General features: G+C 45.2%; 2 protein-coding genes across 3 annotated transcripts; one reads left to right on the top strand and one right to left on the bottom strand.

The window, feature by feature from the left end:
* The first annotated feature begins 539 nt into the window (after positions 1 to 539).
* Positions 540 to 3,688, top strand: tmem254 (transmembrane protein 254). The gene is made up of 4 exons (XM_084470635.1): positions 540 to 688; positions 1,391 to 1,494; positions 2,542 to 2,601; positions 2,817 to 3,688. The coding sequence occupies exons 1-4, from the start codon at positions 602 to 604 to the stop codon at positions 2,935 to 2,937; spliced, it is 372 nt and encodes a 123-aa protein (XP_084326761.1). The 5' UTR covers positions 540 to 601; the 3' UTR covers positions 2,938 to 3,688.
* A 1,695-nt stretch (positions 3,689 to 5,383) lies between these two features.
* LOC311350572 (uncharacterized protein) lies at positions 5,384 to 12,962 on the bottom strand. 2 transcript variants are annotated; one of them, XM_084470629.1, is made up of 12 exons: positions 12,701 to 12,962; positions 11,807 to 11,944; positions 10,634 to 10,964; positions 10,165 to 10,281; positions 9,542 to 9,783; positions 8,915 to 9,080; positions 8,548 to 8,647; positions 8,311 to 8,386; positions 7,920 to 8,045; positions 7,094 to 7,261; positions 6,181 to 6,238; positions 5,384 to 5,496 (listed from the first exon to the last, which is right to left on the bottom strand). In XM_084470629.1, the coding sequence occupies exons 1-12, from the start codon at positions 12,814 to 12,816 to the stop codon at positions 5,398 to 5,400; spliced, it is 1,737 nt and encodes a 578-aa protein (XP_084326755.1). In that variant the 5' UTR covers positions 12,817 to 12,962; the 3' UTR covers positions 5,384 to 5,397. The 2 variants fall into 2 exon arrangements, with proteins under 2 accessions (XP_084326755.1, XP_084326756.1); XM_084470630.1 differs by lacking the exon at positions 11,807 to 11,944.
* Between the last annotated feature and the right edge of the window lie 494 nt (positions 12,963 to 13,456).

Below are 13,456 nucleotides of genomic sequence, written 5' to 3'. Positions count from 1 at the left end.
TGACATTTTGAACCTATGTATTAGGTATATCATTAAAACTATTTCTGGTTTGTCTTATTTTTGGTGTTGTTGTTTTTTTCCACCAACAAAAAGATTAATCTTGAAAAATAAAAAAACATCTTTGTGTGCCTGTGTCAATTCAGCAGTATCTATTTCAGATGCAAAATAGTATTTGGATAACTATAGCAAAACACTGCTAATGATCTTTCAGGTGGCAAGGATACAGAGTCTTGCAGACCTTAAAATATTATCAAGGGAAATAAGTCAGCTGTCATTTTACTTTGAATTGGACGTGGGAAGATTTTTTTTTACATTTAAACATTTAATTGTAGAAGTTATCGTTTATATAATGTATTATAATTGAACATTTGCGTACGTGCAATAATATACACTTTTATTAAATTCATTGGAAGTACTATTTTTTTTTAAATGCATCTCATTGATGAGGACGGAACCGTACATTTGAGAATATACAGCCCTGCGGGCATAGTACATTCAGCCGCACTATATAGTGCACAGCCTCTGAGTCTGCTATGTGCCACTGCCTCCCACTCTGCCGCTGCACGAACATATTTGACCGAAGTACACAAGAAGAGCAGCCATGGCCAAAAGTGATGGGTGCGATTATTTCAAAAGAACCAGCCTGTTTTGGATTGTTACGGTGACACTTTCGATGGGATTCTTCACTGTGAGTGATTGTCAACAGGATGTGATAGGAATACAACTTTAGTTGCACGGCATTGTGTTTGTTCTCTGCGCTCTGTTTTCTGCCACCGAGTCAGGCAGCTGGCTGCGGTGTGACACGCAATGTGCTCCGGGTATTGGAGACTCGGCCAAATATACGGTCTTTTTTAGCTCAATAATCAATTCTGCATTACTATTTGCATTTGTAGATTTAGAAATAGCAATTAGAAAAACAGGTTAATGCCTCGTTGGTGAAAACGTTATCGCCATTCTAGTTTGGTGGGGGAAAATGTCAACAGGCTGGTGTTTGGACAAAGTTCATTTTAACGCCTGGGGTTTAGTTACCTAGTGGCTTTAGGTTTCATGACTAACGTTACACATTGAAAACTAGTCGAAAGTAAGAAACAAATCGCTATACCCGTAGTTACCACTATCTTTAATACAATAAAAATGATTTCACGGGTCGAATAGGTAAATGATTAAGTAATGAGTTATAAAGTTATGCAACTTGTATGTGTCATTGTGTCATGGTCTACGTCCACCCTAGATGACCTGAGATTGGAGAGAAATAACATTGGACTGTTGACCAATGACAGCACATTGCATTGTATCGGATAGGCTACACATGGCAGTGGTTCAAACCTGCCCTGTAACTGTTGTATTTGTAATGATCTGTTATTACCATGGTATGACACGTGTTTTACAGGTTATTGTTTTGGCACCAGAAAAGATTCCCTTTGAGCACCTTGGTCCGTTCGGCACCTTATGTTCATATCTAGTGGAGAATCTGAGTGGCCTCATGTTTAAAATGTAAGTAGCCTATCTGAACAATACGTCCATGTTACAGGCTGTTCTTATTACAGCATGCCATCACATTCAAACTTGGAGCATTTATTCACATATTGCAATCAACCCCATCAGTTCAAAGTAAGTGTTAACTGCCCACAGAGGGCCCATTTAACAGGCCTTTCCCTAATTACTTTTCAAATTGTCATCACATATTCTCCATCAACATCACATGACTACCATACTGTAACCAACTGGTAAACATGCAAAACCCTGCCATACCATTTTGTTAGGACATAATGTAACTCTACGTTATGATTGTTTGTGTGGCAGTGGCTTGAAGCTAAGTCATGCAGCTTTCACCCATACTTTCGATTTGCAGTAGCTGCACTGCTAGTTTAGTTGCATATTTATCAACTGCTGACACTACTATGCATTATATTAGATAGTAGTGTCAGTACAGTGGTGTTTTAAGCAAATACTTCAATATATAGCAGCTACGGTAAATGCATAAATATGGCACAGCATACAAAGGTCAATTGACCTAAGATTATGTTCAACTATGAGGCTAATCCATCATATCTGTCTATACATATCAAATGAATAAAACATTCTGTACATTATCTAAGGAAATTAAGAATATATATATAATATATTATACATTTCCAAGTTACCATCGTTTTTTCAGATTCAAACTATAATTATTTGGCTTGATGGTCTTCGCGCTAAATGTGGCTTGTTGCATCCAAGCCACAAAGGCCTGCAAGCTGGTAGGTGGTCTGTCTGCATGTATAGAGGGAGAGGCCCAATGGCTCAATGTGCCTTTGACACATTGCCCTGACAACCACCAGGCATAATGCCCCTCATTCTCTTCCTCTGGTCATGCTTGCTTTAGCAGGCCTATTACTATTTCCCACATTATGAGAATCATAATATGATTATATTTTAAAACATCTAGACTCTGGAAGGCATTGCGAAGAGACGTACCAAAATAATTGTGTGTGTGTGTGTGTGTGTGTGTGTGTGTGTGTGTGTGTGTGTGTGTGTGTGTGTGTGTGTGTGTGTGTGTAGGTGGCTTGCTGCTTGGGCTATCCATGTGTTTGAGGCTTCCGTCGCGTTGAGGATGTGTAGGTAAGGATGACATGACCCTTCGGCTCCACCAGAGGGCGCTTTTGTACAAGCCTTTCCACATTCTCGGCCTTTTCACATGACTCTTCTTCACCTGTGCATAGTAGGCCTATCCGGTGCTTTAATGAATCAGTGTTGAGGGAGACAATGCAGCTCTGAAATAAAAGGTAACATTTGAATAATTGTTCTGTGTCCCCCTACCTACTGTGTCCCCCTAGCAAGAAAGGCATCACCGATGGCGGCTCCCGCTTCCTATGGTTCATCCAGACCTTCCTGTTTGGCTTCGCCTCTCTGGGCCTCCTCGTCAAGTACGACCCTGAGCGGCCTAAGCAGCATTGACTCAGCTCCCACAAGCCCCCGACACCGGAGAGCTGAAGTCTCTCTCTCTCTCTCTCCGTCTGTCTCTCTGACTGACTTTGTATCTGCTGAGGGTCCTTATCAGAGAGAGCTGGGATAAGGGTTAAAATAGAGGATGTGTAGCGAAAGCATCGAGTATTGCCTTTCAAGCTCACTTTTAAAACATTCCTAACTTATTTTCAAGGGAAGGAGCTAAACTGGATTAACATAAATATAAATCATTTTATCATTATTATTATTGAATAGTTTCTTGAATAATGGGAAGTATAGTTTTGGGTAACTTTTGAATGTAGAGAATGCTGTAAGAAAAAACGATATGAAGTAATACTTAATCAACCTGTACCAAGTCTTAAGAACAACCATTTAATCACGGCTAAGGGCCATGTTTACAAATTGTTTACATAAAGAGAAGGGTAGGATGCTTTTGGAGTCCCTTTAGTCGGGATGCGTTTCCCTGAATGATCAGATCTCAGATTGAGATATTATAGGTGAGATGGTGTATCCAACACCAGGGGTGTCTTAACAGTTAGCTGACCATGGTGAAGCAGTCTTGACACCAGATGCTGTGATGCTGACAACTCTTGCTGCGTGCGACAAATGTCTGCCAGACACTATACCGTTTGCCTTTCCAGATTGAGGTACTTAATATTTGAAAACCTTTCTGAACCATACTGTGGTTATTCTTTTTATGTGTTGCAATGTTTGGAAAATAAAAACTGATTTAAGAACTAAACCATTTGGTATTCTATTCTCTTTCACCCTGGCAAAAAAAAGTAGCATCCTAGGGTCTGACTTATCCGTTTCAATATTTGCGCATGTCAGGGTGATTGACTCCTTGCTTGAAGGTTCTTGGTTCAAATCCCCAATGATAAATCCCACCTGTAGGCATCCTTGAGCAAGTTATTCATCCTATACCTGCTCCTATTTACCTGTATTTGTATTCACTGTCTAACCCACTCATCAATGCACTGTAGCAATGTAATGCTTCATATATAGTGTATCCGTGTTAACTGTCTAACCCCTTTATGCAGTGTAAGTCAGTGAAAGGTCCTAAAATGGCTAGCGTTTAAACAAAGATAATTTGCACACCAAGTTAGAATATACCAGTCACATGACAGCTTAAACATTTGCCATGGGGTCACTTATCACCATTTGGTTACTGTGTGGTAATCATGTGACTCAATGCGGTGATAACAATCTGGAAATTGATTAGACAGCATGTAGGCTTATGCAAATTAGCGTTGCTAAGCCCCAGCTCCTGTGGGCAGTTATCACCATTTGAATTGCCCGAGTATTAATTTTTTTCAAGCGTTTCCAAGCAATTGTTATGCTTAACAATTGTTATACTTGCTAAGCGTCATTACAGCACAGTAGCTGGTAGCCCCGTTTTGTTGCAGTCATTCAGAAATCCAGTTTGTATTTTTACAGTTAAACATTATTATATTTTGTTCAAGTGTATTTACCAACATGGATCTGATATAAATGGAATTGACTTGGCACGGAGCAAGCACAAGGCCGCAGGCCAGCGAACATAACAGTGTGAGCATCAGTTGCCTTAAACGGTTGCTGGAGTGGTCTTCTTCACCCTTCAAACGGATACTGGTCCATCGTCTCATTAGCGCGAGAACGCACGTGATCTTCAGCTGAATTCACCTCTGACGGAAAACCTTCCGGTGGTTTTGAAAGAGATCTATTTGTCATCACGGCGTCTGACCTTTGGTTCGCTATTCTAGCGCATTTTGAAAGCCCATGTACCCTGGGGCCGTCCTAGCTGCATCAATGTAACAGTGGTTAGTTATATAGACTAGTTTAATACATAAACAATGTATTGTGTATATAGCTAATAGCTAAAAGATAAGACAATGGCAAGCACAATATATTCTAATGGATCTGTTTTAATTAAGCTACGAACATTTGATACATGCATAAATATATACAATATTTCAAGAATATGCTGCAGGAACTTTTTTACATGATATGTTTATGAATGAAGAATCGGTCGACACAGTATTTCTAGCAACCTGTAAATTATACATCTTGAAACGGAACACCTTTGAACTGTGGGATCAGCTCAGCTCAGGAGCTAGAGTGGCAAAACTTATGATTGGAAGGTTGCAAGTTCGATCCCCGGCACTGGGTTAGGGTTAGGTGTGTGTATGAATTGTTGTAAGTTCCTTTGGATAAAAGTGTCTGCTAAATGTCAATGTATGTTAACTCTAAGGACATGTCATGATAAAAGACGTAACGCAAGGCTAATCTCAAGGCTCTTCTGTCCAATAAATTGTGACAGTGTATTCACCTGCAATTTCCATACTGATCATTGTATGTCATATAACTTTAGTTTGTTGTCTGATTTTACATGTAAGCTGTAGTGTAAAAATATACTCTCTGTTTAAGTTGTGTGTGTCTGTATGTGTGTGTGTCTGTACGTGTGTGTCTAGATCACCGGTCCAGCCAGCGCAGCGAAGGGTAACGCTCACACAGTGTCTTACGCAGCTGCACGCTCTGCGTCTTATCCCTGGTCTCCACCACACACTCCACCTGTTGACACACACACACACACACACACACACACACACACACACACACACACACACACACACACACACACACACACACACACACACACACACACACACACACACACACACACACGCTACTGATTAATCACTGTTTGTGTGTATTGAGGTAATCCATATTGTGTCCTGACTAGTCATTCATGCGACAAAAGCCACTGAGTGGATTGGGGTGTCCGAAGGTGTGTGTGTAGGGCTTGGGGAGGGAGTTGGGGCAGATTAGCGATTTGGGTTACGTGTTCCAACTTGACCCACTGTTCCTTTTCCAATGCTTTAAGCCAGATAGGACATGCTAGTTTTGGGACCATTCCCCAAAACCTTTCCCAGTCATGTGTCATTGGGAACCAATTGACGGTTTATCAATGTTGGTTGCACATGATCTTCATTAATAGAGTTTAAACAGTAGTATCTCCCTTTTCGCTTGTGTGCTGTTTCACAGTATCAGCTGCTATGTGTAAGATATTTGCACCGCTTAGAGCCACCCACCATGGTGATATTCTGTCCTTCTAGATCCTAATCTAACATTTGAGCAATACTTTGGACAACATCAAAGGTTTGTAGTTGTGAATCTGACAATTTGTCCACTGTGACTATAGACTGTAGTGTAAATAATGGTAATTTGAAGTGTTAGGCTGTGTGAATGTCCTACCTGAGTCTTGAAAAGCTCTGTTTTGTCACTGTGTCGCCTATGGCACACATCAAGTAACCTGGGAAAGAGAAAAATAGACAGAGACACACACACACATGCACACGCACACACACACACACACACACACACACACAAAGAAACAAAATATTTGAATATATAGAAACTAATAACACCTGAATGAAAAAATCTCAAGGGAAATAGACAGACAGGTAGACCAGGTAGATAGACAACAACACAGGCAAACAGAGTCAGGTAGACCCGATAACATGCAGATAGATAGGCAGAAAGACAAGGGAGCGCGACATGCAAGCAGGTAGACAGGCAGACGACGGAGATTGAGGTCTGTGATTCTGTAATATGTTCGCTACAACAGAGAAGGTGAAATGAGTTTCACTTCTCGTTCCGCAGAGAGCCAAACTCTATAATGGTTTCCCCAACATAATCAGCAGCAGGAGGAATGGACTTCCCAAAGGTCAGACTGAGAACAGGGGTTATGAGGCTCATTTAGCCTTACGCAAAACCCATTACACATGCCGGCCTCGGCGAGGGCCCACAAATATAGAAGACACTACGGAAGGAATAGGTACTCGTCCAAGACAGCTATGTGACCAACATTTCTGAGTGGGTGTTTGTCAGTGGGTGGGATCATAAGAAGAGAGAGAGAGAGAGAGAGAGAGAGAGAGAGAGAGAGGCTATCGGCTGTTTGAAGTTTCAAGTCCTTACTAAATTGTTAATGACCTATGTTGCCATGGTAATCTCTAGTAGAAAGAAGGAAAGAAAGTGGTTTCCAAATTATGTCTTCGAAACATCGGGGGGGATGACCTTGTGCGGAATCTACGAATATGAATAATAACATGATTCATATCACACACACACACACACACACACACACACACACATATTGGAAACCCACCTGACATCCTCTCTGGACAGGAAGTCCAGCAGCTTGGCCATGTCTCCAGGCAGGTTCCCCATCTCCACGGTGAACTTGCTGATGCGCTCGTCCAACACCAGGGCGCGCTCCACGCACTGCCTCACCAGGTCCAGCTCCATGTTAGCGCTGCTCACCACCACCGCAACCCTGCAGTGGGTGTAGCATAGCTTATCCTTAGCTCTACCCTTCAGTGGGTGTATCATAGCTTAGCTCTAGCTCTACCCTACAGTGGGTGTAACATAGCTTAGCTCTAGCTCTACCCTTCAGTGGGTGTAGCATAGCTTAGCTCTAGCTCTACCCTTCAGTGGGTGTAGCATAGCTTAGCTCTAGCTCTACCCTTCAGTGGGTGTAGCATAGCTTAGCTCTAGCTCTACCCTTCAGTGGGTGTAGCATAGCTTAGCTCTAGCGCTACCCTACAGTGGGTGTAGCATAGCTTAGCTCTAGCTCTACCCTTCAGTGGGTGTTCAACAAGCTCAGCTTGTTGGAGACGTTAGTTAGTTTCCATTTAGCCTGGGGCTTATACTGCATTAACCTAGCTCTATATGCTTAGCTTTCCTTATGTACTCTTGCTGTAACGAGTCGAGGGATTTACAGAGTTGTCGTCACAGGACAAACACAAGCTGTCACTCATTCAACAAATGGTGTGTTTAATGTACGGATTGTAATTGTAAACAAACAGACCTTTCTGTTGTGTTTTATTTTTAGGAACACCTGTGGCTGTCCTACGATGACGCTTCTGTGAGCCTCATTAAAAGTCAAACTAACAGAAACGCACATGATTTATTCCTAGCATAGGGCGACTCACCTCTTGCCCCTGAGCTCTGGTAGCTGTCCCGCCAAGATGGCGGCTAACCCCATGGCCCCCTCTGTGTCCACCGTGGAGCGCTCAAACTCCTGAAACCGCAGCATGGCTACCAGAGAGCTCTCCTCACTGTGGGGTGATAACATATCAACAAATACAGAAACATAGGGACGTCAGGAGACATCTTGCCATTTTGGTGTGGTTTCCAATCCTTTACCTCTGCTAGGAAATTAAACTATTATTTAAACTTTTAATTATGAAAGGGACGCCACAGCAAATCATTGGGCTTTGTAATGCTCACAGTAGTCAGTTAATGATTTAAAACGTTGGATTGCTCCTTTTGAAACCAAATACTACCACAGGTGAGATTGTGAGGTTTCTTAAGAGGCCGTACCTGACAGTGATGATTTTGTCCACATGCTTCTTTGCCAGCTGGAAGGTCTGTATCCCAAGTGAATGTTCAGCAAGATCTACGCAGGAGAGGAGACGTGAGAAAAAGTAATCAGGTTTCACCCCTCCCGTTCTGTCCGGCCATCCCATCCATCCCATCTCATATGAACTGTAGAATCTGTAATGCTTTTTTCCACTTCCACTTCGATTAGATCAGGTAATGAAACATGGACCTCCTAACCTCCATAGAGTTTGCTGTTGGGCCTGCTGGTCATGTCTTTATATGGTGCCCCTGTTTTCAGGGACTGCAGAAGAAGAGGGTATCCCTCAGGTTCAACTCCCTGCCAAGAGAGACAATCATGCATCGACCATTAGATACATTTTTCTGAAATGGGATTGTACGCATTGATTTATAGCCAATGTGTTGTAATATAATGTGGAAAAAACATGTGGTGGGCTTAAGGCCCGTTGAGGGCATATTCAGGCAAAATGGAGTCCCCTTCCCTCCACAATGATTAGGTAAGCAGAAAGCTGAAAGCTGCAGGAAAACAAACAGACAAACAAAAACAGAGCGAAGGAAGCAAAGTGAAGAGCCAACCCAAACTCACGACAACGAGGATGCGTGGGTTGAGGTGTTTGATGGCCGCTGCGGCACCAGCTAGCAGTCCAAACTGTCCGCTGGCCGGCACCACCACAGCGTCCAGCTTTGGCACCTGCTCATAGATCTCCAGGCCCACGGTACCCAGGCCCGCCAGGTAGGCCTCCTGCTCATCCCTGGAGACACATGGGTGGGAGAGAGAGAGAGAGAGAGAGAGAGAGAGAGAGAGAGAGAGAGAGAGAGAGAGAGAGAGAGAGAGAGAGAGAGATTACTATAGAGTATATTATTAATGCTGTACAAAAACTGAATAGTTTGAGTGTCTAGTCAAAGTCACCAAAACACATTAATCCTCCTGAAACTCACAAAATTCACATATCATTTTTTTATTTAAGTGATGTCCAATATGATGACATCATCTGGCACCGGAAGCCAGTAGGCCAATCAAGTGTCATACCTCTCGTGACATTACCAATTAGACAAACCGAAAAACTGACAATTTACGACTAACAAAGGGTTGTGTCGTTAAGGGGTTGGATTTGAATGTCTGGCTTCTGTTTTTTTTTTGTGGTCTCAGGTATAGTGTGGGGACGACCAAACCAACAACAACAGTAACAAAATGTCCACCGGCTGGACTCACTCCTCCAGGTAGAGGTAGCCGTTGTCCTTGGCCAGGTGACAGGCGTGGTTGCGGGAGTCGCGCGCGGCGGTGCCGTAGGAGATGACCATGGCGCCGTAGTCCCGGTAGACGCGGAGGCGCGGCACGGAGCAGCTGGACGGCATGATGGCGAAGACGGGGATCTTGAGCTCCACGGCGTGGTGCGCCACCGCCATGGAGAAGTTGCAGTCCGTGGCCACGATCACGCCCTTCTTCTGCTGCTCCTGGGGTCCGGAGGACAACACAACAATAGGGTCAAATAGGGTCGACCCAACCCAAATGTATTATGTTTGATGTCGAGCGAGGAGAATTATCAAGAAATCCTCTCCTCTTTGTTCCTCGCTCACTGTCTGTAGTATCGGTCTAAGATTCAAAGGTCTTTCGTATAACAAACATACGTTTACAGGGCTACAGCACTGTCTCTCTCTCTCTCTCTCTCTCTCTCTCTCTCTCTCTCTCTCTCTCTCTCTCTCTCTCTCTCTCTCTCTCTCTCTCTCTCTCTCTCTCTCTCTGACACTGTCTCTTTGTGTTTCTCTATATGTCTCACTCTTTCTGTGTTTATCTTTAGCTTCCTCTCTCTCTTACTGAGTGTTTAGATCTCCCACCTGTGTGAGCGAGGTGAGCAGGTAGAAGACTCCTCTCTCCTTCACAGAGCCGGTATAGTGCAGGTGCTCCTTCTTCAGGTAGATCTCCATGCCATACTGTTTGGACAGCCTGGAGTACTGGACACACACGCACACACGCGGCATTTTGTAAATCCACAGCATTTGATGATCAGTTGCATTTTAACAATGTAGCCTCCATGTGTTTAAGAACAATTGGTTGTTACTTCATTAATAATGTTCATTGTTATTAATTGATTATGATCAAAATCTTTCTTTGTGCACACTATTAGATCTATCATAACACTGAAGAATGGTAAATAAATAAATAAAATCAAGGCAAGGCTATTATATCTTTAAAGCCCTTAATCACAGTGTCTCAAAGGGCTTCACAGGAGATGTTCGCCTGCCCTATTCTGAGTCATTAAACGTGGCCTGTGGAGCACTCCAAATGTAAAAACCCATGGCGCACCGTGCAGGGCGTCTTCTGGATGGCCGACTGTATCTTGAAGGTGGCCGCACTGATGTCCTCGAAGCGGAGGTAGTCCGTGGACGGCCTGACCCGGGACTTGAACTCACTCATCCTCCTGATCTTGGGGGGCTCCGTCATCTGGATCTCGGGGCGTCCCGACGGCCGAGCCTCCCAGACCCTCACGTCCCCGTTGAGCAGCTCTTCCTCGCCAAAGTCCTTCAGCCGCTCGGGCTCGATGAGGGTGGGTCTGCGGCCGGGGATACCGTTGAACATCCCAGGGCCCCCCTTCTTGCAGCCCTGCGGCAGGTTGGGGCCCAAGCGCAGCTCCTCGCTACGGAGGGGAAAAAGGGAGGAGGCGGTGGGTTTGAGACGGGGCGGTGATGAAGGAGAGGGAGATCCAGACGATTCTTATCCAGTGTTCAGTTCTTTCAGTCTAGATTCATCATTTTGTTGCATTTGGTGCAACATGTTAACGTTCAGGTGGGATAGCATAGCAGTCAACATGGGGACACTCACTTTTATTAAAGTCACTATGACTATACCCATGTACAATGCATTGGTTCTGTGCCGGTCTGAAGTTTGTATTTGTTTACCTTGTCTGAGTCAAGTAGAAGAAGAAACTCAATTTACTTTCAAGGTAGTTTCATCTTTCATAGTTGTCAGACTGAAGTCAGGGCAGCATTCAGGGACCCCGATTCAAATGAAATACTTTTAGGTTTACCAGCAAAAGTTTACTGTGTCGAGACACAGTAAAAAGAGCTCAGCTGCCTCTTTTTGACAGATGCGTTCACCTCTCTTCAAGGTAACAATACCCGGTACCAACAACTCTCACACACAATGCTGTCCCCACTCTGCACAATACAGGCTGCCAACCAAAACCTAATTTAAAATCCTGCTCTAAATCCTGAACCAATAACCTGCATCCATTCAAATACACTTGATTCATACAAACAAAACAGAATAAAATATAAAAAGCACAATAGGATTATGCTAACTAAGGGATTATCCATATCCAAGAACCTCTCAAGCAGATTGACAATGTTATGGGTGTATCAATTTGTCGTTATCCACTCAAATGCAATGCTTACTATGCATTGAGACGTCTGTTTTAAAATAGACTTTGAAAAGCCTAATCATTTCTGTCTTTAATAGACAGATGGACATGGGAATTACCTGGGGAGGATCAGGAGGACGAAGGAGAGGACCAGGCGGAGGAGAAAGCTCACCAGAGCATAGAAGAGACCACCAACACTAGCTGGCAGGGAGATGAGGAGAGGGCAGGGGGTGGCTGAGGGAGGAGAGGCCTGGGGGCTGGATGGGGAGGCCAGGGTGGAAGCCACAGAGCGGGCTAGTTTGGTGGGCAGGGATGGGACACGGAATCGCGCCCTGGAAGGGACCGGGGGCCGGGGAGGGTCCTGGGGCCGGGGAGGGATCGAGGTCCAACTAGTACGCTTTGACTCCTGTGCACGGACACGACTAGGAGTCCCCGAGTGCAAGCGAGGGTTCATGACTGCCGTCGGTGTTATAAAAGTCGGTTCTGAGGCTGCCGCTGTGGGATTAGTGTGGGGAGGTAACGGCGGAGGTAACGGTGGGAGGAGTTCTGAGGAGGTTGTCATTCCGCTCGGCTGTTTCTTAGTTAGCGAACGAGGAGGAGGGGCTGGAAGGGCCGCAGGATGAGGAGGCGCCGGGCATGATGAAGGAAGGGACGGACGGTTAATACCAGAACCGATGGCAGGATTCTGCTGCTCCTCTAGGTGTAGGGGCCGCGGGAGGTCATCCTCGGGCAGGAGAGGGGTAGGGGCGGCCACTAGGGGGTTTTTATGGACCGGGGACTCAGGGTCTAGGGTATCAGGGTCTAGGGTATCTGGGTATAGGGTATCAGGATCTAGGGTTTCAGGGTCTAGGGTATCAGGGTCTAGGGTATCAGGGTATAGGGTATCAGGATTTGGGGTATCAAGGTCTGGAGTATCAAGGTATAGGGTATCAGGGTATAGGGTATCAGGGTCTAGGGTATCAGGGTCTAGGGTATCAGTGTCTAGGGAATCAGGGTCTGCTGCAGTTTCCCACCTCTGCCAGAAGGGGTCATTCTCCACGCAGTCTGTCATCGCCGGCCGGGGAGAGTAGAGCCTCTCCAGTCGCTCACTCAGGTATCTGGAGTAGAAAAACTGAGCGGCAAAGTTCATCCTGGAAAAAAAGAAACCCCGCTGTATTCCTTCCTGGGAATATCAGCCACAGTTTCCCTTCTTTTCTCTCTCCCTCTCTCTCTATTCGGCGTGTGAGCACGGAGAGACGATGTGTCCGAGGGAGAAGAGGACCCTGTCTGCCTGTGTTCTTACTGTGTAACATCCGTCCCCCCCAGCCTCTCCTCCCTCCTTCCCTCCGGTCCTGGGCCGGCCAGGTGCTATTTAAAAAGGGATTACCCCAGGACACATGCCTGGGTGGCCCTGTGCAGCCAGGTACAGCCTGGGCCAGTGGCTGTACCTCCCAGGGCTTCTATTCCTGGCGCCAGACTGGGATTACTGCCTCTCGGCCGCCCCTGCAGTGACGCACTGCTTGTCAGACGCACTAAGGAGATGAATGCCGACTTAAGGTGTTAACTGGGGAACCGTGAACTGAAGGCTCATCTGCACAAAATGGGAGCCGATTGCGAGCGTTGGAGTCGGAGATAATATATACTCATAGGGACAAAGCCCAGTAGAGGTGGTGGTGGTAGGGGGGCACCTGCTTACTGGCCTGAATCACAGCCAGCTCTAACCCTATTGGCCAGGAGAAAGAACTGTCATCAGTGTGTCCCAGACATCATGCATCTGCCCCTGGCTCAGC

The sequence above is a fragment of the Micromesistius poutassou genome (genome assembly GCF_964030765.1).
Source record: "Micromesistius poutassou genome assembly, chromosome: 7".
NCBI lineage: Eukaryota > Metazoa > Chordata > Actinopteri > Gadiformes > Gadidae > Micromesistius > Micromesistius poutassou.
Note: the sequence above shows the minus strand (reverse complement) of the source record. Positions and strands in the feature narration are given on the sequence as shown.

Bases quoted from the DNA above. Each gene is read 5' to 3' on its own strand.
- LOC311350572 (XM_084470629.1), bottom strand. From the start codon at position 12,816: ATGAACTTTGCCGCTCAGTTTTTCTACTCCAGATACCTGAGTGAGCGA. The intron at 10,282-10,633 runs GTGCGCCATGGG...GTGTGTGTCCAG, and splicing joins TCCAGAAGACGCCCTGCACG to TACTCCAGGCTGTCCAAACA. The intron at 8,648-8,914 runs GTGAGTTTGGGT...CTCTCTTGGCAG, and splicing joins ACCCACGCATCCTCGTTGTC to GGAGTTGAACCTGAGGGATA.
- tmem254 (XM_084470635.1), top strand. From the start codon at position 602: ATGGCCAAAAGTGATGGGTGCGATTATTTCAAAAGAACCAGCCTGTTT. The intron at 1,495-2,541 runs GTAAGTAGCCTA...GTGTGTGTGTAG, and splicing joins AGTGGCCTCATGTTTAAAAT to GTGGCTTGCTGCTTGGGCTA. The intron at 2,602-2,816 runs GTAAGGATGACA...GTGTCCCCCTAG, and splicing joins GTCGCGTTGAGGATGTGTAG to CAAGAAAGGCATCACCGATG.